At 42.1% G+C, this 21,275-nt stretch overlaps 1 protein-coding gene across 1 annotated transcript in view; it reads left to right on the top strand.

The window, feature by feature from the left end:
- The window catches only part of idua (alpha-L-iduronidase), a 269,569-nt gene that overhangs the window by 117,454 nt on the left and 130,840 nt on the right, over window positions 1–21,275 (top strand). The window contains exon 3 of the mRNA XM_060851644.1: window positions 15,580–15,662. Within this exon, the coding sequence (XP_060707627.1) occupies window positions 15,580–15,662 (83 nt within the window). The remainder of the gene's footprint in view (window positions 1–15,579; window positions 15,663–21,275) is intronic.

The raw sequence follows: 21,275 nt of genomic DNA on the forward strand, positions 1-21,275 counted from the left end.
ATGAACATTTCACATCAACCACTACTTTCTGTCGCCTTTCAGTTAGCTAATTTCTGAGCCAAACAGCTAAATCACCTTCAATCCCGAAACTCCGTGTTTTGTGCAATAGCTTACCATGTGGAACCCTATCAAACGGCTTACTGAAGTCCGTATACACCACATCAACCGCTTTACCTTCATCCACTTGTTTTGTCACCTTCTCGAAGAACTCAATAAGGTTAGTGAGGCATGACCTACCATTCACAAAACCGTGTTGGCTATCCCTAATCAAATTATTCATGATTTGGAGATGCCAGTGTTGGACCGGGTGCTCTGTACAAAGTTAAAAATCGCACAACACCAGGTTATAGTCCAACAGGTTTAATTGGAAGCACACTAGCTTTCGGAGCGACGCTCCTTCATCAGGAGATTGTGGAGGGCTCAATCCTAACACAGAATTTATAGCAAAAATTTGCAGTGTGATGTAACTGAAATTATACATTGAAAAATTGATTGTCTGTTAAACCTTTCATCTGTTAGAATACAGTGATAGTTTCACTTCTTTCATGTGTAAATCACTTACATTGCACGTTGCTCAAAAACTGCATACATTCATGTAGAACTCTGAGCTCAAAAACTGCAGGAATTTATGTAAAACACTGTTATCTCACTTATTAGATTAGAATCAATCTAAACATCAGGTCATAGACAGAGAACACAGGGGGCTAACACCTTCAACATATTGTCTAGTTATCACCATTGTTAGCAGCTAACCCGAGAATGCAACTTTAAAAGGAAGGGTTTTGTGATTTACACATGAAAGAAGTGAAACTATCACTGTATTCTAACAGATGAAAGGCTTAACAGACAATCAATTTTTTAATGTATAATTTCAGTTACATCACACTGCAAATTTTTGCTATAAATTCTGTGTTACGATCGAGCCCTCCACAATCACCTGATGAAGGAGCGTCGCTCCGAAAGCTAGTGTGCTTCCAATTAAACCTGTTGGATTATAACCTGGTGTTGTGGGATTTTCAAATTATTCATGATATGGTGAATGTGCTATTAGGTAGCAATGACTATAATATGAGTGAATTTTTACATTCAGTTTAGAGATGAGAGTATTCAAAACTGATATTTTTAATTTAAAACAGGCAGTTATGAGAGCATGGTGGTGCAGCGGTTAGCACTGCTGTCTCACAGTGCCAAGGACTTTGGTTCGGTTCCACTGTCTGTGTGGAGTTTGCATATTCTCCCTGTGTCTGCAAGGGTTTCTTCTGGGTGCTCCGGTTTCCTTTCACAGTCCAAAGATGTGCAGGTTAGGTAAATTGACCGTGCTAAATTGTCCACAGTGTTCCGGGTTGTATAGGTTAGGTACATTACTCAGAGGAAATATAGAGTAATAGGGTAGGGGAATGGGTCTGGATATGGTCAGTGTGGGTTTAGTGGCCTGTTTCCACTTTAGGGATTCTGTGATGATTCTATGATATCTATGAAAGCAAAGCTAGCTAAAGTGAACTGGGCAAATTAGTTCAGAGAGAGGTCAATAGAGATTCAATAGCAGATATATAAGGGTTATTTCAGGAAACAGAATACATACATTCCAATGAGAAAAGACCATTCCAAGTGGAGGACCCACGATTTATGATTAAATAAAATAGTTAAAGAATAGGCAAAATAGCTAATTTTCTGGTTGGCAAGATATAACAAGTGGTGTAGACCTGAATCTCTTTTCGTTTCAAATGTTTATGCAACTTTGTTTTGAAAGCCTTTGTTGTAATAGTTTGAGATGAAGTAAAGATGGAGAAGAAGCTGTTGGTTTTAACGCTGTGTTTTGAAACCTATTTGGGCCTCGCAGTTTACAATCATAATTATCAAAGGGAGCAATATGCTAGAGGAAATCAAATTTCTAAGTGAATGCTGTTTATACAATGTAAAAAGTCTGGTTTTAGGAATAAGTATTTCTGCTTCGGTCTTTAGTCTGTTTTACATACACATTTTAAAATATTGTTCTTGTGATTTGGGTGTAACTGAGAAAGACAGCATTGATATATGGCCAATCCTCGGTGCCTGTCAAGAGGATGATGTTAACCGTCATGAAACATTGCAGTCCATGTGGTGATGAAGAGATAAAGTGGTAGATTTTGAGGAGTATTTTAAAGATTAAAGAAAGAAATGAAGTGTAGAGTTTTCAGGAAAAAAATTCAGAGCTTGAGCCCTCAGAAATTGAAAGAACAGTCATTGGTGGAGTGATTAATGTCTAGAAAACTCAACGCAAGCTAGTGGAATCTTATAGACATATATCTGGGAATACTCTGTGGCTCGAACAGACATCAAGATAGCAAAGATCATCATCATGGACGATTTGAGAACAACAATGAGAATTTTCAAGTTTTGGTGCTTTGTGAAGAGAAGCTTTTGTGACTCATGAGTGATATGATGCTGAGTTGGTGTAAGGGTACAAGATTACAGGAGGTTGACATTGGAGGTCAGTTGGAAGTTGTTCAGATAGTTAAGACTAAAAGTAATGGTGATGAGTGGAATGTGATATGTACAAAGCAAGCATGTTTGGCAAGCAGTTAAAAAGGCAAACAGTTTGTTGGCCTACGTTTCATGAGGGTTTTAACACAGGAACAAGGAAATATTAGTGCAGCAAATGGTGAGACTACAGCTGCAATGTTGTGTGCAGTTTTAGACTCCTGACCTAAGAAAATAGATGTTTAACATAGAGGGAGTGCAGCAAAAATTCACTAGACTGGGATGCCTTATGAGGAGAAATTGACTTAACTAGGCATGTAGGCAACTAGGCATGACTTGACTGGAGTATAGAGAAATTGAGGGTTTGGTTTCAATACAATATATAAATATATATTAAAAGACAGAACTAGACAGACTAGATGTGGAAATGATGTTTCCCCTGGTCGAGATGTCCAAAACAAAGGAACACTGACTTAGGCTACTCAATAGACCATTTCAGACTGAGGTGAAGAGAAACTTCTTCTCTCAGATGGTGATGACCCTGTAGAATTCTGTATCACAGAAGGCTGTTGAGACAAAGTCACTGTATAGATTTCTAGAAGCAATAGGTATCCAAGCATATGGGGAGACAACAGGAGTATGGTGTTGAGAGGGGATCACCCATGTTCATGTTGAATGACAGAGCAGGCTAGATTGGCTAACTGGCTCAATTCTATTGGATGTAGGTTTGCTCGTTGAGCTGAAAGGATCATTTCCATCTACCACCCCCTGAGAAAAAGAACAGGAAATGACTTCACCAACCCAAAGAAACCCAAACATATAAATAGAAAGCAGGAACTTTCAGCACTGCTTTGCACGAGGTCCACTGAAGATGTTACCTAAAAAGGTAACGAAATGTCTGAAAATGAACCTTTCAGCTCAGCGAGCAAACCTACATCCAAACCTCAACCGAGCTACAAATCTTTTATTTTTAGCTTAGGTTCCCTACAGTGTGGAAACAGGCCCTTCAGCCCAACCAGTCCACACCGACCCTCCGAAGAGCAACCACCCAGACCCATTCCCCTACATTCACCCCTCACTAATGCACGTAACATTAGGGGCAATTTAGCATGACCAATTCACCTAACCTGCACATCTTTGGACTGTGGGAGGAAACTGGAGCACCCGGAGGAAACCCACGCAAACACGGGGAGAATGTGCAACCTCCACACAAACAGTTGCCCAAGGCGGGAATTGAGCCTCAAAACTCACTAAGGCTCAATTCTGTACATAGTCTTCTTTCTATGTTTTATCCAGGGAAATCTTCCAATACATTCCTGCCTTTTATCTTGATTTTGATGATCTGTGTCTATTTGTCATACATGCTGGAATTTTCAAGAGTAAAGTTTAGGGTAGTACTAAAACCATATGCACCTCTTGTTCCTATTCCCATGGGATGTAGACAGTGAATATTATTCTCTGTACCCAACCAGCAAGATCCTATATGGAAGGAATTCCTTTGATCTGTGTATATGTGTTGTCCCATGATCCTTGTAATTTTACATGTTTTGCCATGACGTTAGTTAAATTTAAGTTGAACTTAAAGATTCTTGAATATTGTTTGTCTCAATATCATTTACAAATCAGCAAGCTTGTTATAGCTAACAGCTGTAATTCATTAGTAAATACTGATTCTGCATTATGCTATCAATGTACACTCTATTTTTGTAAAGAGTTAAAAATCACACAACACTAGGTTATAGTCCAACAGGTTTAATTAGAAGCACACTAGCTTTCTGAGCGACGCTCCTTCATCAGGTGATGGAGCGTCGCTCCGAAAGTAGCGTGCTTCCAATTAAACCTGTGGACTATAACCTGATGTTGTGTGATTTTTAACTTTGTACACCCCAGTCCAACACCGGCATCTCCAAATCATGACTATTTTTGTAAGTTAGGATTACAATTGAATCATTAACAGCTCTTATGATACATCATACCTCTGAATCAGGATGCCTGGGTTCAAGTTCCAGAGATGTGATTAACATCTCTGAACAGATGGATTAGAAAATATTAAAATTGGTCGTTTCCTACCTCTGGTCAGGAAGCCTGAGTTCAAGTGTCATCTGCTCCAGAAGTGCATAATAACATTTCTGAACAGGTTGATTCGAAAATATTTACAATTGAATCAATTACTTTGGTGGCACATTTCGGCTTGTCACTAACCATTGTGCAGGCGTATGTTAAATGGAATTTAGCAGCTTCTCTTAATCAGGTTACAAGCATTAAACAGGCTGCCCATAATGAGAGCCTGAAGTCAACATTCACATTGGTTAGACAATTAAATAAGTTGATAACAAATAGTTGAATCCAACACACAGCTCAAAACTGTATTCACCCCTAACAGAGGAGGGCAAGAATGGCTCAAGGCAGCATGGATGAAATGAAGATCTGCATATCATGGATTATAAGCTTCAGAAATGGGGACACATATCAACTAGTTCAGAATACTCACCAAAGACCGACAGTGAAAAGTGATTAATGAATTTCTAACACCACTGAAATGATTTCTTGTTCTGTGCTGTCGTGTCAGAAAGACAGTCAGAGACTCTTTCTCTCCTCTCCCTCTCCCCCTTTCACACTGACGCTCTCTCCAGCCTTCACGCTAGCTCTCTCTCCACTCTTCGTGCTCGCCGTCACTCCCCCCTTCATGCTCACTCTACCTCTCCCCTTCGGGCTCGCTCTGTCTTCCCTTCGCGCTCAGACTTTCTCTCAACTTCACTTGCTGTCTCTCTCTCTCTTACCCCCCCCCATATCCCCCTCTCTATAACCTGCTCTCCTCCCCTTCTCTCTCTATCTCTCTGTCCTCTCTCTCTCTTCTCTTCCTGTTTCTCCTTTCTCTCCCTCTCTCTCTCTCTTTCCCCCTCCCTCGCCTCTTTCTCTCCCTTCCTCACTCTCCTCTCTCTCTCTCCCCTCTATCTCTCTCCCTCCGTTCCTCGCTCTGGCACGGTGGCTCAGTGGTGAGCGATGCTGCCTCACAGCGCCACGGACTGGGGTTCAATTCCAGCCTCGGGCAACTGCCTGTGTGGAGTTTGCACATTCTCTCTGTGTCTGTATAGGTTTCCTCCTCCAATCACATAAATTGTGCAGGTTAGGTGAGTTGGCTATGCTAAATTGCCCACAGTGTTTGGTGCATTAGTCAGAGGGAAATGGGTCTGGGTGGGTTACTCTTCAGAGAGTCAGTGTGGGCTTGTTGGGCTGAAGGGTCTGTTTCCACACTGTAGGGAATCTAATCTCCTGCTCTCCCCTTCTCCCTCCTCTCTGCCTCTCTTGCATTCTCGCTCTCTCGCTCCTTCCTCATTTCTCTCTCTCGCCCTTTTTTTTCTCTCTCTCCCTCTCTTTCCTTCTCTTGCCTCTCTCCCTCTCGCCATCTCTCTCTCTCACCCTTTTTTCTCTCTCACCCTCTCTTTCCTTCTCTCTCCTGTCTCCATCTCTCTCTTGCCTCTCTCCCTCTCGCCATCTCTCTCTCGCTTTCTCCAACTCTCCTCGTCTCTCCTTCTCTCCCTTCTCTCTTCCCCTCACTCTCAGACTCCCCCATCTTTCTCTATCACTCCCTTTCTCCCCCTCCCTTTATGTCCCTCCACTTCTCACCTTTTATTGATCTCTCTCATCTCTCGCCCTCATCCTTGCTTTCTCTATCCCCTCCTCTGTCTCTCTCTCTCTCTCTCTCTCTCCACCTCTCCATTCTCTCTCTTCCCCTCTTCTAGCTCTCTCTCTCTCTTTCTTTCCCCTTCTGTCTCTCTCTGGCCTACTCCCTCCCTCTCCCCTCCACACACTCTCTCTCTCTCTCTCTCTCTCTCTTCCCTCTGTCTCTCTCTCTCTTCTCTTCTGTCTCTCTCTACCCGCCTCCCACTCTTTCTCTCTCCCTGCCATTCTCTCTCCCCTTCTCCCCCTCACACTCTCTCTCTCCCTTCTCCAGTTCGCTCTCTCTCTTTTTTTTCCCTTCTCTCTTCCTTTTTCTCTTTTTCTCTCTCTCTCTCTTCTCCCCCCACCTTCTCCTCCCCTCTCCCTTCTCCGTCTCTCTCTCTCTCTCTCCCTGCTATCTCTCTCTCTCTCCCCCTTGGCTTTATCTCTCCCTCTCTTCTCCCTTCTCTCTTTCTCACCCTTCTCCCTCTCCCCCCTTCTCTCTCTCTCTCTCTCTCCTTCCTATCTCTCTTTCCCTTCTCTAAACCTTCTTTCTTCTCTCTCTCTGTCTCCCTCTTCTCTCTCTCTCCCTTTTCTCTCTCTTCCCCCTTTTTCTCTCTCCCCCTTTTCTTTCTCTCCCCCCTTTTTTATCGTTTTCTCCCCCTTTTCTCTCTCTTTCCCCCCCATCCATTCTATCACTCTCTCTGTCCCTTTTCTCTCTCTCTATCCCTTGTGTCCCCTTTTTTCTCCCCCCTCCTTTTCTCTCCCTGCCCCCTTTTCTCTCTCCCTCCTTTGTCTCTCTCCCTCCTCTCTCTTGCTGTCCCTTCTCTCTCTCTCTCTCTCTCTCTCTCCCCTTTCTCTCTGTCACTGTCCCTTCGCTCTCTTCTCTCTCTCCCCCTCTTACACTCTCTCCTTTCACTATCTCTGCCTTCATTCTCTCTCCTCTCTCTCTCCCCTCTATCTCCCATCTCTCTCTCTCTCTCTCTCTCCCCTTTCTCTCTGTCACTGTCCCTTCGCTCTCTTCTCTCTCTCCCCCTCTTACACTCTCTCTTTTCACTATCTCTGCCTTCATTATCTCTCCTCTCTCTCTCCCCCCTTTTCTGTCTCCCTCTGGACTGCTAGAGGAAGTGGTGGATGCTGGTACAATTCCAACATTTAAGAGGCGTTTGGAGGGATTTGGACTAGGTGCTGGCAGGTGGGTCTAGATTGGGTTGGGATATCTGGTCGGCATGGACGGGTTGGACCATAGGGTCTGTTTCCATGTTGTACATCTCTAAGACTCTGTGACTCTCTACTTCTCTCCAAACCACCCCCCCCTACCTTTTCTTTCTCTCTCTCTTTCTCTTTCCTTTCTCCTTCGTTCTCTCTCCACTCTCTGTCTCTTCTTTGCTCTACTTATGCTTCACGCTCTCTCTTTCCTTTGTGCTCTCTCTCTCTCTCCTTCACACACTCCCCTTGCTTGCCCCTCTCTCTCTCTCTCTCTCGTTCTCCTCCTCTCTCTTACTCTCAGTCATACATTGTCTTTGGTTCTTGCGGATTCTTAATTCGGTGCCAAGTGTCTCTTAACCTACCCCCAATGCCCTTCCAGTCATGTAAAGATTGCCTTTCACCTGTTGGTACTAGGAGTACATGTAGCTTGTATTCCTATGATTGTTCTTCATCTCCTGCCTTAGGAGAATCAATTCATTTAAGCTCTCGATCCACACACACGGACATCTACGCCAGCAGCTTTTGTGCTATCCTTTTTTCTTGTTCTACTCCATTGTTTCAAAATTCAATTAGAATAAACTGTTGGCCATCAGATGAGCACCCCACCTGTGCATAGTATGTTCTCATTTGCTTACCATGCCTGGTTGAAAATGTGTTGCTGGAAAAGCGCAGCAGGTCAGCCAGCATCCAAGGAAAAGGAAATTCGACGTTTCGGGCATAAGCCCTTCTTCAGGAATGAGGAAAGTGTGTCCAGCAGGCTAAGATAAAAGGTAGGGAGGAGGGACTTGGGGGAGGGGCGATGGAGATGTGATAGGTGGAAGGAGGTCAAGGTGAGGGTGATAGGCCGGAGTAGGGTGGGGGCGGAGAGGTCAGGAAGAAGATTGCAGGTTAGGAAGGTGGTGCTGAGTTCGAGGGATTCGACTGAGACAAGGTGGGGGGAGGGGAAATGAGGAAACTGGAGAAATCTGAGTTCATCCCTTGTGGTTGGAGGGTTCCCAGGTGGAAGATGAGGCGCTCTTCCTCCAACCGTCGTATTGTTAAGGTCTGGCGATGGAGGAGTCCAAGGACCTGCATGTCCTTGGTGGAGTGGGAGGGGGAGTTGAAGTGTTGAGCCACGGGGTGGTTGGGTACCTCTGGGACACCCGGACCAACCAACCCATTCATCTCAACTTTAACACAACTCTGCAGGAATTCCACAGGGTAGTGTCCTATGACAAACCATCTTCATCTGCTTCATCAATGACTTTCCTTTGATTGTAAGGTCAGAAGTTGGTTGTTCACTGTTGATTGTGCAGGATCTGTGGCTGTCAGATACTGAAGCAATCTGTAACCAAATACGGAAATAATTTGAAGGAGCAGGTGACCCCACGACCCCACTGCACTATTATCTCACTCTCACTCTCTCACTCTCTCACTCTCTCACTCTCTCACTCTCTCTCACTTTCACTCATACTATACTCACACAGACATTGTCTCAAATGCACACACGTACACCTTCCACACTCACGCCCACGCACCCTCTCACAGGCTTATACCCCATCACACCATCTCGCGCACACACAAACACACAGTCTCTCATGTGCATGCACATGTACACACTCACTCTGTCTCTCTCCTGTCCGTGCGTGCACACATACTTTTTGATGGGGTGAATTTGTATTTGCAGATGCATTCTATTTTGCTCAAAAAATGTAGAACCTGCAAGTAGTCAATACAGGCAGTCAATCTGTTTAATATTTGTAAATTCCACTTTGGAAATAGAATCAGTCGGCCTCAAAATTGGGATACAGGCATACTCTAACCTCGCACCTTTAAGGCATTGTCTGAGCTGAGATGACATCTTTTGTTATAAAACCTAAATTGTCTTGAGAATGTGACTTGAAAGAAGTTTTGAGGCTTACATATTTAAAAACCGAAACCTGCAAACCATTCTAAAAGATGAAAGACTTAACAATCTAGGTTGGTTCAATGTATCATTGTATCACTGTAATCTTTTGATATAAATTCTGTGTCTTATGGTTCTGCTTCACAACCACCTGATGAAGAAGCAGTGCTTCAAAAGCTACTGCTTCCAAATAAACCCTGTTGGACTATAACCTGGTGTTGTGTGATTTTTAACCAAATACAGAAAGACCTGGAGAATATCTGGTCTTGGCTTGATGGGTCACAAGTAAAATTCATACCATGCCAATGCCAGGTAATGACTATCCCGAACAAGAGGAAATCTAATTATCGATCTTAGCAGTTACCAGTGATCAGAAACTGAATTGGACTAGTCATATAAATGCAGTGACTAGAAGAACAGGTCAGAGGCTAGAAATCCTGCAGTAAGTAACTCACCTCCTGAGTCCCTCAAGCCTGTTAGCCATCTACAAGGCACATTTGCTTGGATGAGGGCAGCTCCAACAACATTCAAGAAGCTTGACATCTGCAGGGCTTCCACAGGATAGTATTGTGGCTGGATGGGCTGCTCAAAATGATAAAGTTTATAATGGACAAGAACTAAAGCATACTGGGAAATGAAAACCAACCTTGACCAAAGTGACTGTGCTACTAAACATGCTGCAATTACCAACAGGCAATTTGCAACAAACCTGGTAGCTGCAGACCCTACAACACACACCCAAATTTGGATTTGAATGTAGTCAATGGAACGTCATCCTCAGGGCAATTGGAAACCTCGAGGTGTGTACCCGACACCAGACATGGCATCTTACACCCTTATTTGGAGGAGGATATGTGTGCCCAGCACCTCCAGGAATGGATGCCAAAGGACCACCCTGCCATCAACATGCCAATGCCTGGTTGGGTCTGATCGATCAAGGTGATTGAGCCTGATTGATCCATTGGTGAATGGTGAAGACTCACCCAAAAAGATGCAAAGACTTTGGAGAATAAGAATGACCACAACACCACGCTCAGTGCAGTAACTCGAGACCAACAACTGAGAAGAGAAGGCACTCCAGAGATCATTGGGAAAAGACGACCAGATGAAATCACCACATGGAGCACGACCAAGTTTTGGTGTGGTGGTATCTGATCATTTAGAGTTAAGTTAAAGCACAAGATAGATTTGTAGCATAAATTGCTAATTCATAGTATATTTTGTTGTGATAGTATTAATTGTGTCAAATAAATTAGTATTATTGTTTATTATTATGAGTCAACTCACAGTTCTTTTGCTAGATATGAGTGAAAACACACTGTATGGCAGGTGTCACAGAAGCCCAGGCATCTTCAGCTGCTTCAATAATGATTTTCTGTCCAATGTCAGATCAGATGCTGGGATGTGCAGCGATTATCACACACGTTCAGCACCATTCACAACTCCTCAGTTACTGAAACTGTCCCTTTCCAAATGCAGAAAGACCTTTTCAATATCCAGGATTGTTCTGACACAAGTTCCAGAACAAGTGTGACACAAGTTCCGGGATATTATTCTCTCCAACAAGAGAAGATCTGACCATCACAGGATCCCCACAATCAGCATCCTGGGTGTTACCATTGACCAGAAACTGAACTAGCAATATAAACAGCATGATTAGAAGAACAAGTCAGCAGCTAGGAATCTTGTAGTGAATAAAAAATTCTTTAAGTCTCCAGAGCTGTTCATCATAGTACAGCACAGAACAGGCCCTTTGGCCCACGATGTTGTGCCAAGGTTTAATCCTAATGTAAAATATGATATCTTAACCTGTGCACCCCTCAACTCACTGCTATCCATGTGCATGTCCGGCGGTCGCTTAAATGTCCCCAGTGACACTGCTTCCACCACCACAGCTGGCAAAGCATTCCATGCATTCACAACTCTTTGCATAAAGAACCTATCTCTGACGTCTCCTTTATGACTTCCCCCTAATATCTTCAAATTATGACTCCTCCTATCAGTCAATTATTTACAAGGGATAAGTCACTTGTACAATGGAATGCTCCCTATCTGCCTGGATGAATTCTGACAACGTTCAAGAAGCTTAACAGTATTCATAGCACCAACACTCCAGAACAATGTGTAGCATCTACAAGATGCACTGCAGGAATCTGCCACTGCTCCTTAAACGGCATGTTCCAAATGCACAGCCACAATCATGTACAAGGATAGGGACAGCAAATATATGCGAAACACCCACTTGTAGGTTCCCCTCGCCGTCACTCACTACCCTGACTTGGAAATATGTCACTGCTCCTTCAGTATTGCAGAATCAAAATCCTGAAACTCCCACTGTAATAACAGCATTGTGGTTGTATAAACACCAAATGGACTACAGTGGTTCAAGAAGGCAGCTCACCATCACCTTCTCACGGACAATTTGAAATGGGCATTAAATTCTCGCCCAACCAATGAAGCCTACATCCACTGAACATTTTTTTTAAAGTAGTTGGCTGGATAGAATGAATATAGTTGACTTTTTACATTCAAACAAGATTTGTCAGTTTGAATCTGTAAAGCTGTTGTTTCAAACTTCTGTACATATGATGCACATGAAGATGGTCCCCATTTCTGTGTAGGAAAGACTGAGATACAAGTTCTCTGTATAACTCTATGCAACATTGATGGCAGGCACCCTCCAATCCATCAATGCTCCTTCATTTGCAGGCTTGTCAATGTCCTAAGCATTACAGTGAGTAAGCCTCTTTTCTATAATCTGCCCTTTTGCATCAGAAATTGTATACAAGTTCACCCTCTAAGGAAGTGTACATGTCCTACTGTTCTCCCCGTCTTGGTTGAAGCCCATTCACTTGCAGTGTATCATGTACGGACAATCTGTATCTCAGTTATTGTCTAAAATATACACTGTATTAATTTACGAAGTGGTGCCTGTAAGTCTCAGTTGTGTAAATATTGCAATTTTCTAGCTTCTACACCTTGTTGTTCTTTCATCAATACTTGGCCAGGTTACATTTCTTTGATATCTGAAAGGAGAACAGCACAAGTGTAGATTGTGGAAAAGAGGGTGGTGGTGTAAGAGGTGCTTACAGCATTTGCAGCTAATCAGAATAGATTATGGAATGAAGGGGATGAGCGCAGGAGGATTGTGTAAGAAGATGACTTTATTATTTTTATTTCGCCCCTGCCATTGCCATGTCAGCCTCAGCCAACTGACTAATATCAGTTTCTTCTAAAGAGAACAAGGATTTGTAGCGTGGTATATCACCTTGACAAGCACACTTCACCTTCTTGTGCTGTAGAATGAGATGCATTTTATTTGGGTGATGTGGTTGCTATGCTTGAATAGTTGACAGTGTATATAACCGATGAGATGTGAAGGCAAAGGAACTGTGACTAATAAAGATTGGTAGGTCTTTGTATGGTCTGAGTCTAGTGATAAAGTTAACGGATATTGTACCTGAAAATGTATTCACTAACTGAGACTACAGAAAATCATCCTGGTCATCAGGACTTGACATCTGCATGAAAATCCCTGGTTTTCTGTTCCCACTGTCTTCCAAGGATTTGGCTGTAGGCCCTCCTGACCTTTTGTTGGTAGAGCACATTTCTCCTTTTCTGCATACTATTGCTCAAGTCCTCCAGTGCAGCATTGGAAAATTGTAGTTCCTCTTTCTCATACCATCCCTGCTTCTTTGCTAAGTCAGTATCAGTTGGAGAATGACTTCCAGTAACTGGTCTGGCTAAGTTTAGCACCTCCCATTAAACGATGCAGACTGACCTTAAGTATTGCAGACTACATTCAACTGCTGTTACCCTTTTAGGATTCGGGAATTCTCTGCTAAGAGATGCAATTACTCAATAACGTGACTCACACTTGCTGTACACTGCAGTCATATTAATTATCAAGCAGCAATGGGTGTGAGCTGATCCAATATCATGATGACTGCATCCCTTTTGAAGGTATTGTATTGAGTCCCCATTTTGTTCCCTTTTGCCTGATTTTTGCCATAATGTTCTATACCCTCTCACGTGCTTCCTGTAAGGACTCCATTCTATTCTGCAGTTTTCTTTTGTCTCCATCACACCAGTTATGATGATGCCACCTTCCAATGTGGTGCTTACAAGATGTCTTCCTCTGTTGTTAGACATGGACTGTTTCCTCCCATGCCTACCCCTACACCCCCTCCACGTGGTTGACAGGGCCCTCAGCCATGTCCAACCCATTTTTCACACTTCCGCCCTCACCCCTTCTCTCATTCCCAGAATGAATATAGGGTTACTATACTGTATAGAAGAAAGTGAGGGCTGCAGATGATGGAGATCAGAGCTGAAAATGTATTGCTGGAAAAGCGCAGCAGTTCAGGCAGCATCCAAGGAGCAGGCGAATCAACGTTTTGGGCTCATGCCCAAAACGTCGATTCTCCTGTTCCTTGGCTGTTGTCTGAGCTGCTGCGCTTTACTATACTATATAGGGTTACTCACTTCCTCCTTCCAGTTCCTGTATTAAAAGGATCATCCTGTGACTTCTGCCATCTTCAGCAGGATCTCCCAACCAAATACATTTCCGTGTCTCCTTTTTTACTGCCAGCATTCCACAAGGACCATTACCTCTGCTTGATTACTGTTCAATCATTCCGCATACCTCTTCATCCATTTCTGTAAGTTGTATGATTCTCATACTAAGGTTTCTGTCCTAGGCTGCTGCAGTGTTCTAGTGAAAGCAGGAGTAACAGTATCTCACTTTCCCCATAGGCACTTTACAGCCTTCAGGATTCACTATTGATTTCAACGACTTCAGACCATGAATACAATCCTCCCATTTTGATTACGCTGCCCACCTGCGTCTTGTTTTCATATATTTAATCTGCAGAGCTGACTTATTTTCTGCTATTAGCACCTATTACTAATAATATTATCACCTAGTCTTCATTTATGTCATTCCTTTTATACTATTAACACTCCTTTGCCTTTTGTTTTGCTTACCATCACCATCTAGAATAGAAATATAGAATCCTTGCAGTGTAGAAAGAGCCATTCAGCCCGTCAGGTCACCACCAACCCAAACTCAGCCCCCTATCCTATCCCCTTAACCCTACATTTTTACCTTAGCTAATCTAGTTAGCCTACACATCCTTGGACAGTGCAAACAATTTAGCAAGGCTAATCCAACTCATCTGAATATCCTTGGACTGAGAGAGAAAACTAAAAAACACTGAAGAAGCCTAAATAAATACAGGGAGAACATGCAAATTCCGTACAGTCTCCCATGACTGGAATCAAACCAATTCCCTGGCCCTGTGAGGCAGCTGTGCTAACTACTGAGCAACTGTGCCATCCCAAATCATGAAGATGAAAAAATGAGTAGTGCTTTAACTTCTGCTGAAGACCCCAGTGGATTTCAAATCCATCGCCTCAGCCACTTAGCCATGATTTCAGGGCAAACAGGACTACACTGTTCAAATTGGTCTTTCTCCCCCTTTGTATTAGTATTAAAACTATTATTTTCTGGGCTCCTTGGGTTCTGAAGAAGAATCCTATTGGATTTAAAATGTTAATTCTGTTTCTCTTTCCGTAGATGCTGCCAAACCTGCTGTATTTTTCCAGCACTTTCAGTTTTTATATTATGTTTTATATCCGAGTTGTTTGGGAGGGGGGTGGTTTAAAATAAAATTATGTTATGAGCTTTCAAACTATTTAAACTAAAAGGTTTGCATTGTGTGTAGTTTGTCTTTAGTTGACACAAAGATTGCTGAGTTCTAACTTGGCAGCAGTTGATAAATAAGAATTCAGTTTTTGCAGTATGAATCCTATTTTCACTTGTATGTTTAAAGAGCATTATAGTTTTATATTTCCAGAAATGTATATGAATTATTTGTTACATCAAATACTATGACAAATGTTTTGCAAAAATATTGCTTCCTGATCATGTATGAAAATAGTAGAAATGAGGTTTAAATTGTAAACATTTCGCACTCAACATATATTCACAGCATGTAATTTCTAACACCTGTTTTTAACAGCTGTGTTGCATAAAATGTTATCCTAAAAGAGTACCTTCAAATACGTTCTGCGGTATAAAATGATTCCAAAAATTATTTTTCTTGCATGAACAGAAAATAATGCACATTACATGCCAGTGATCATATAGTACGCTCTTGGCGGAAAAGATGCAAACAGTAAAGCTGGAGCATTTTCCTGAAATAAATAATTTTGACTTTTTATTGTGCGCTTTGTAGGCGATAGAAATAGTTTCTGTGTTAGAAAGGATGTGAGAAAGGTAGGAATGAGGAAAACACAATTTAAGTAAGCTGGCCTTTTCTAATTTATTGCAAACTTTTTTTTTCTCTCTCCTGTTTGAGCAGGGAAATGAATGGCAAACTTTTGTACGACTTCACGAACTTGGATAATTTAATTCACCTTCTGTGGCAATATGGGCTTATGCCAGGTATGTTACAGGAATATAATTTCCAAAGGGTTTCTTCCTACCCATTGCCTTTATATCAATGGGAGAAAATGATAGAAATCTAGTATCTAGCCAGTCAGTGTCTCCAGTGGTTCCATCGATCCTTCACTACAGTTTAATGTCTGATCACATATAAATCATTAGAAGAATGTGAACATAATAAGTTACATACATTTTGTAAATACATATCAGGAAGAATATTGAATTAATTTAGAACTTTAAATTGAACTTCAGAGGCACATAAATCAAATATTAAAATTTGGTTAATGTGCATCATCATGTTACATTCACTTTACAGCCAATTAGATACTTCTGTTATGTAGAAGCTATTATATAGGCAAACGAATATGTAGCAATTCCCCACTGAAAACTAAATGGATCATTGTTTCCGTTGTACCTACTTTGGTATCCTTCATTGGGCCTAACATGTCATTGGGTACTGCTACTCTGGAAACGCAATCCTGTTGCCACACTGTACACTGTTTTGTATCTATTACACTGTTGGAGAATTAAATTCTCCAAGCTCTTTCTCACACTGCCATTTTTAGGTTCTCGCAACTGTCTCCTAGGCTGTTTTCCTATTCCATGATGTATCAGCATGCTGGGATTAACTAAAGCATGACCAACTAATGATTTTATTATAACTTGAAGAATCTGGCTGTACCTTTCACCAACTATCATACCCAACAATATAGGAACAGTATTGCCCTTAGCTGTTAGCTCTAAGTTACAACTTGACCACTCCATTATTCCTAAAAAATAGATTATGCTTCATGAACCTGATTTGATTTTGTTTTAAGATATGTCTAGTGGATAGTGTGTCTATGGATATTATTTATATGGGCTTCTAAAATATATTTGATAATGTGCCTCATATGAGACTAAACTGAAGTTGAAGCTCATGAAACTGAAGGTAAATTGCTAATGTAGCTAAGGAATTGATTAAGTGACAGGAGTGGTTATAAGGACACAGAGCACACTAATTGACTGGGTATGACTAGTGTCCAGAGATATGCAGGTTAGATGGATTGGCTGTGCTAAATCACCAATAGTGAATTATCTCGGAATATGCGGGCTAGGTGGATTAGTCGTGGGAAATGCAGTATTACAAGGATAAGTTAGGGTCTGCGTGGGATGCTGTTCGGGAGTCTGCATGGACTTTCACATATATGGATTCTAAGACACAATCTGTTCTGGTAACTCACTTTTTTTAAAGCTATATCATCATCTTCCACAGATCCTTGGTTTAAATTTGTGTCTTTCCCATTTTATGTTCACAGTCCAAAAAATAAAAATGGATTTTACTACATTAGTATTTATCATGGAAAATACAAAGTCAGCTTTAAGAAGCTATTACTGTGTGTAGAACATAAGAATGAATATATTTGACCCTGTCAAAGGCAATGAGGACCATTCATAGTATACAGATGGAATGGCAAAATAAGTTATTGCAGAAAATGCTTCTAAGCTGCATTAAAAAGGACAGGAGGAGACTAGTTACTCTTACATACCTTTTCTGACCCTTTTCAGTTACCTTGTTAGTCTTACTATCCTACGTCTGCCCTTGACTCTGCAAGTTATTCCTTTTCAAGTAGAAATTCAATTTCCTTTTGATAGGTTGCAAAAGAAACTGTTTCAGCAATTTTTTTTAGGCGGTGTATTCCATTTCAAAAGAACTTTCTCTTTATTTATTTTTCTGGTCCTTGAGCCAAGTATGTTACATCTGTGTCCTTTGGTTATCAACCCACTTTCACGGAAGTAATTACTTCCTATTTGCTTTATCATAATAATTTATAATTTTAAATACCTCTATTAAGTCTCCCCTAAATCACCTTTGTTTTAAAATGACTATAAAAAATATTTTACATACCCTGAGGCTCAGAAGCTGTTCACTTCCACTGATGCTGGCATGATCTACACCTTATAATTTTCAGTCTGCTATTATCCCGAGTGCATGATAAAAGTATAAGCAGGAATCCATTAACCTTAATTATAATGCCTTAAAGATAATGTCTAAGCAGGTGATTCATAGGAAAAATGAAAACCATGAAGGAACTGAGGGATAGCAATTTACTTGGTCTAATCATGGATTGGAAATGTAAGGAAAACCTTACCATACTTTGAAAAAATATTTTCCAAAAAATGCCCACGTTTTTAATCCACCTCATCTGCAACTCTCTCTGAACACTGTGTCTACCCAACTAACTTACTTTTTCATATTTCTAATGTACTGCTTTCATAGCAAACAACAGACTGAAAATAATAAGATAGCTACCATGACAGCATCAGCTGAGAAACAGATGAATTTTGTATGAGCCCAAAGGGTCCATTTAGAATTTAGAAACCAGGCAGGGGAGATTAGATTAGGTTCCCTACAGTGTGGAAACAGGCCCTTCGGCCCAACAAGTCCACACCGATCCTCCGAAGAGCAACCCACCCAGACCCATTCCCCTACATTTACCCCTGACTAATGCACCTATCACTACGGGCAATTTAGCATGGCCAATTCACCTGACCTGAACATAGAACATTACAGCGCAGTACAGGCCCTTCGGCCCTTGATGTTGCGCCGACCTGTCATACTAATCTGAAGCCCATCTAACTGACACTATTCCATGTACGTCCATATGCTTGTCCAATGATGACTTAAATGTACTTAAAGTTGGCGAATCTACTAATGTTGCAGGCAAAGCATTCCATACCCTTACTACTCTGAGTAAAGAAACTACCTCTGACATCTGTCTTATGCCTATCTCCCCTCAATTTAAAGCTATGCCCCCTCGTGCTCGTCGTCACCATACTTGGAAAAAGGCTCTCCCTGTCCACCCTATCTAACCCTCTGATTATCTTATATGTCTCTATTAAGTCACCTCTCAACCTTCTTCTCTCTAATGAAAACAGCCTCAAGTCCCTCAGCCTTTCCTCGTAAGACCTTCCCTCCATACCAGGCAACATCCTAGTAAATCTCCTCTGCACCCTTTCTAAAGCTTCCACATCCTCCTTATAATGCGGTGACCAGAAGTGTACACAATACTCCAAGTGCGGCTGCACCAGAGTTTTGTACAGCTGTAGCATAACCTCATGGTTCTGGAACTCCATCCCTCTATTAATAAAAGCTAAAACACTGTATGCTTTCTTAACAACCCTGTCAACCTGGATGGCAACTTTCAAGGATCAGTGTACCTGGACACCGAGATCTCTCTGCTCATCTACACTACCAAGAATCTTACCATTAGCCCAGTACTTTGCATCCTGATTACTCCGACCAAAGTGAATCACCTCACACTTGTCTGTATTAAACTCCATTTGCCACCTCTTAGCCCAGCTCTGCAGCTTATCTATGTCTCTCTGTAGCCTACAACATCCTTCGTCACTATCCACAACTCCACCGACCTTAGTGTTGTCTGCAAATTTACTAACCCACCTTTCTACGCCCTCATCCAGGTCGTTTATAAAAATGACGAACAGCAGCGGACCCAACACCGACCCTTGTGGTACACCACTGGTAACTGGACTCCAAGATGAACATTTCCCATCAGCCACCACCCTCTTGTCTTCTTTCAGCAAACCAATTACTGATCCAAACTGCTATATCTCCCACAATCCCATTCCTCCACATTTTGTACAATAGCCTACTGTGGGGAACTTTATCGAACACCTTGGTGAAATCCATATACACCACATCAACCGGTTTACTCTCATCTACCTGTTTGGTCACCTTCTCAAAGAACTCAATAACCCGTGCTGACTCTCCCTAATCAAATTATTCTTTTCTAGATGATTATAAATTCTATCTCTTATAACCTTTTCCAACACTTTACCAACCACTGAAGTAAGGCTCACTGGTCTATAATTACCAGGATTGTCTCTACTCCCCTTCTTGAACAGGGGAACCACATTTGCAATCCTCCAGTCTTCTGGCACTATTCCTGTAGACAATGATGATTTAAAGATCAATGCCAAAGGCTCGGCAATCTCCTCCCTGGCTTCCCAGAGGATCCTAGGATAAATCCCAACTGGCCCAGGGGACTTGTCTATTTTCACACTCTGCAGGATTTCTAATACCTCTTCCTTGTGAACCTCGATCCCACCTAGTCTAGTAGCCTGTATCTCAGTATTCTCCTTAACAACATTGTCATTTTCTAGATTGAATACTGTTGAAAAATATTCATTTAGTGCTTCCCCTATCTCCTCTGACTCCACACACAACTTCCCACTACTATCTTTGATTGGCCCTAATCTTACTCTATCATTCTTTTATTCCTTAAATACCTATAGAAAGCCTTGGGGTTTACCCTGATCCTATCTGCCAACACCTTCTCAAGTCTCCTCCCAGCTCTTCTGAGCTCTCTCTTTAGGTCTTTCCTGGCTACCTTGTAACCCTCAAGCGCTCTAACTGAGCCTTCACATCTCATCCTAACATAAGCCTTCTTCTTCCTCTTGACCAGAGATTCCACTTCCTTCGTAAACCATTGCTCCCACACTCTAAAGCTTCCTCCCTGCCTGACAAGTACACTCTTATCTAGGACATTCAGGAGCTTTTTCTTGAATAAGCTCCACATTTCTAATGTGCTCATTCCCTGCAGTTTCCTTCTCCATCCTATGCTTCCTAAATCTTGCCTAATCACATCGTAATTGCCTTTCCCTCAGCTGTAACTCTTGCTCAGTGGTAGACATCTGTCCCTTTCTATCACTAAAGTAAACATAACAGACTTGTGATCACTATCACCAAAGTGCTCACCTACTTCCAAGTCTAAAACCTGGCTGAGCTCATTACCCAGTATCAAATCTAATGTGGCTTCACCCGTTGTTGGCCTGTTTACATACTATGTCAGGAAGCCCTCCTGCATACACTGGACAAAAACTGATCCATCTATAACACTCATACTATAGTGTTCCCAGTCAATATTTGGAAAGTTGAAGTCCCCTATGACAATTACCCTGTCTCTCTCACTCCTATCGAGAATCATTTTTGCTATCCTTTCCTCTACATCTCTGGAACTATTCGGAAGCCTACAGAAAACTCCCAACAGGATGACCTCTCCTTTCCTGTTTCTAACCTCAGCCCATACTACCTCAGTTGATGAGTCCCCAGACATCCTTTCTGCAACTGTAATACTGTCCTTGACCAACAATGCCACACCTCCCCCTCTTTTACCATCTTCTCTGTTCTTACTGAAACATCTAAATCCTGGAACCTGCAATAACTATTCCTCTCCCTGCTCTATCCATGTCTCCGAAATGGCCACAACATCGAAGTCCCAGGTACCAACCCATGCTGCAAGTTCACCCACCTTATTCCGGATGCTCCTGGTGTTGAAGTAGACACACTTCAAACCAACTTCTTGCTTGCCGGTGCCATCTTGCGTCCCTGAAACTTGATTTCAGACCTCCCTACTCTCAACCTTTTCTATACTCAAACTACAATTATGGTTCCAATCCCCCTGCTGGATTAGTTTAAACCCACCCCAATAGCCTTAGCGAATTTCCCCCCCAGGATATTGGTACACCTCTGGTTCAGATGAAGACCATCTTGCTTGCAGAGGTCCCATGTACCCCAGAAAGAGCCCCAATTATCCAAGAATCCAAAACCCT

The sequence above is a fragment of the Hemiscyllium ocellatum genome, chromosome 36 (assembly GCF_020745735.1).
Source record: "Hemiscyllium ocellatum isolate sHemOce1 chromosome 36, sHemOce1.pat.X.cur, whole genome shotgun sequence".
Lineage (NCBI taxonomy): Eukaryota > Metazoa > Chordata > Chondrichthyes > Orectolobiformes > Hemiscylliidae > Hemiscyllium > Hemiscyllium ocellatum.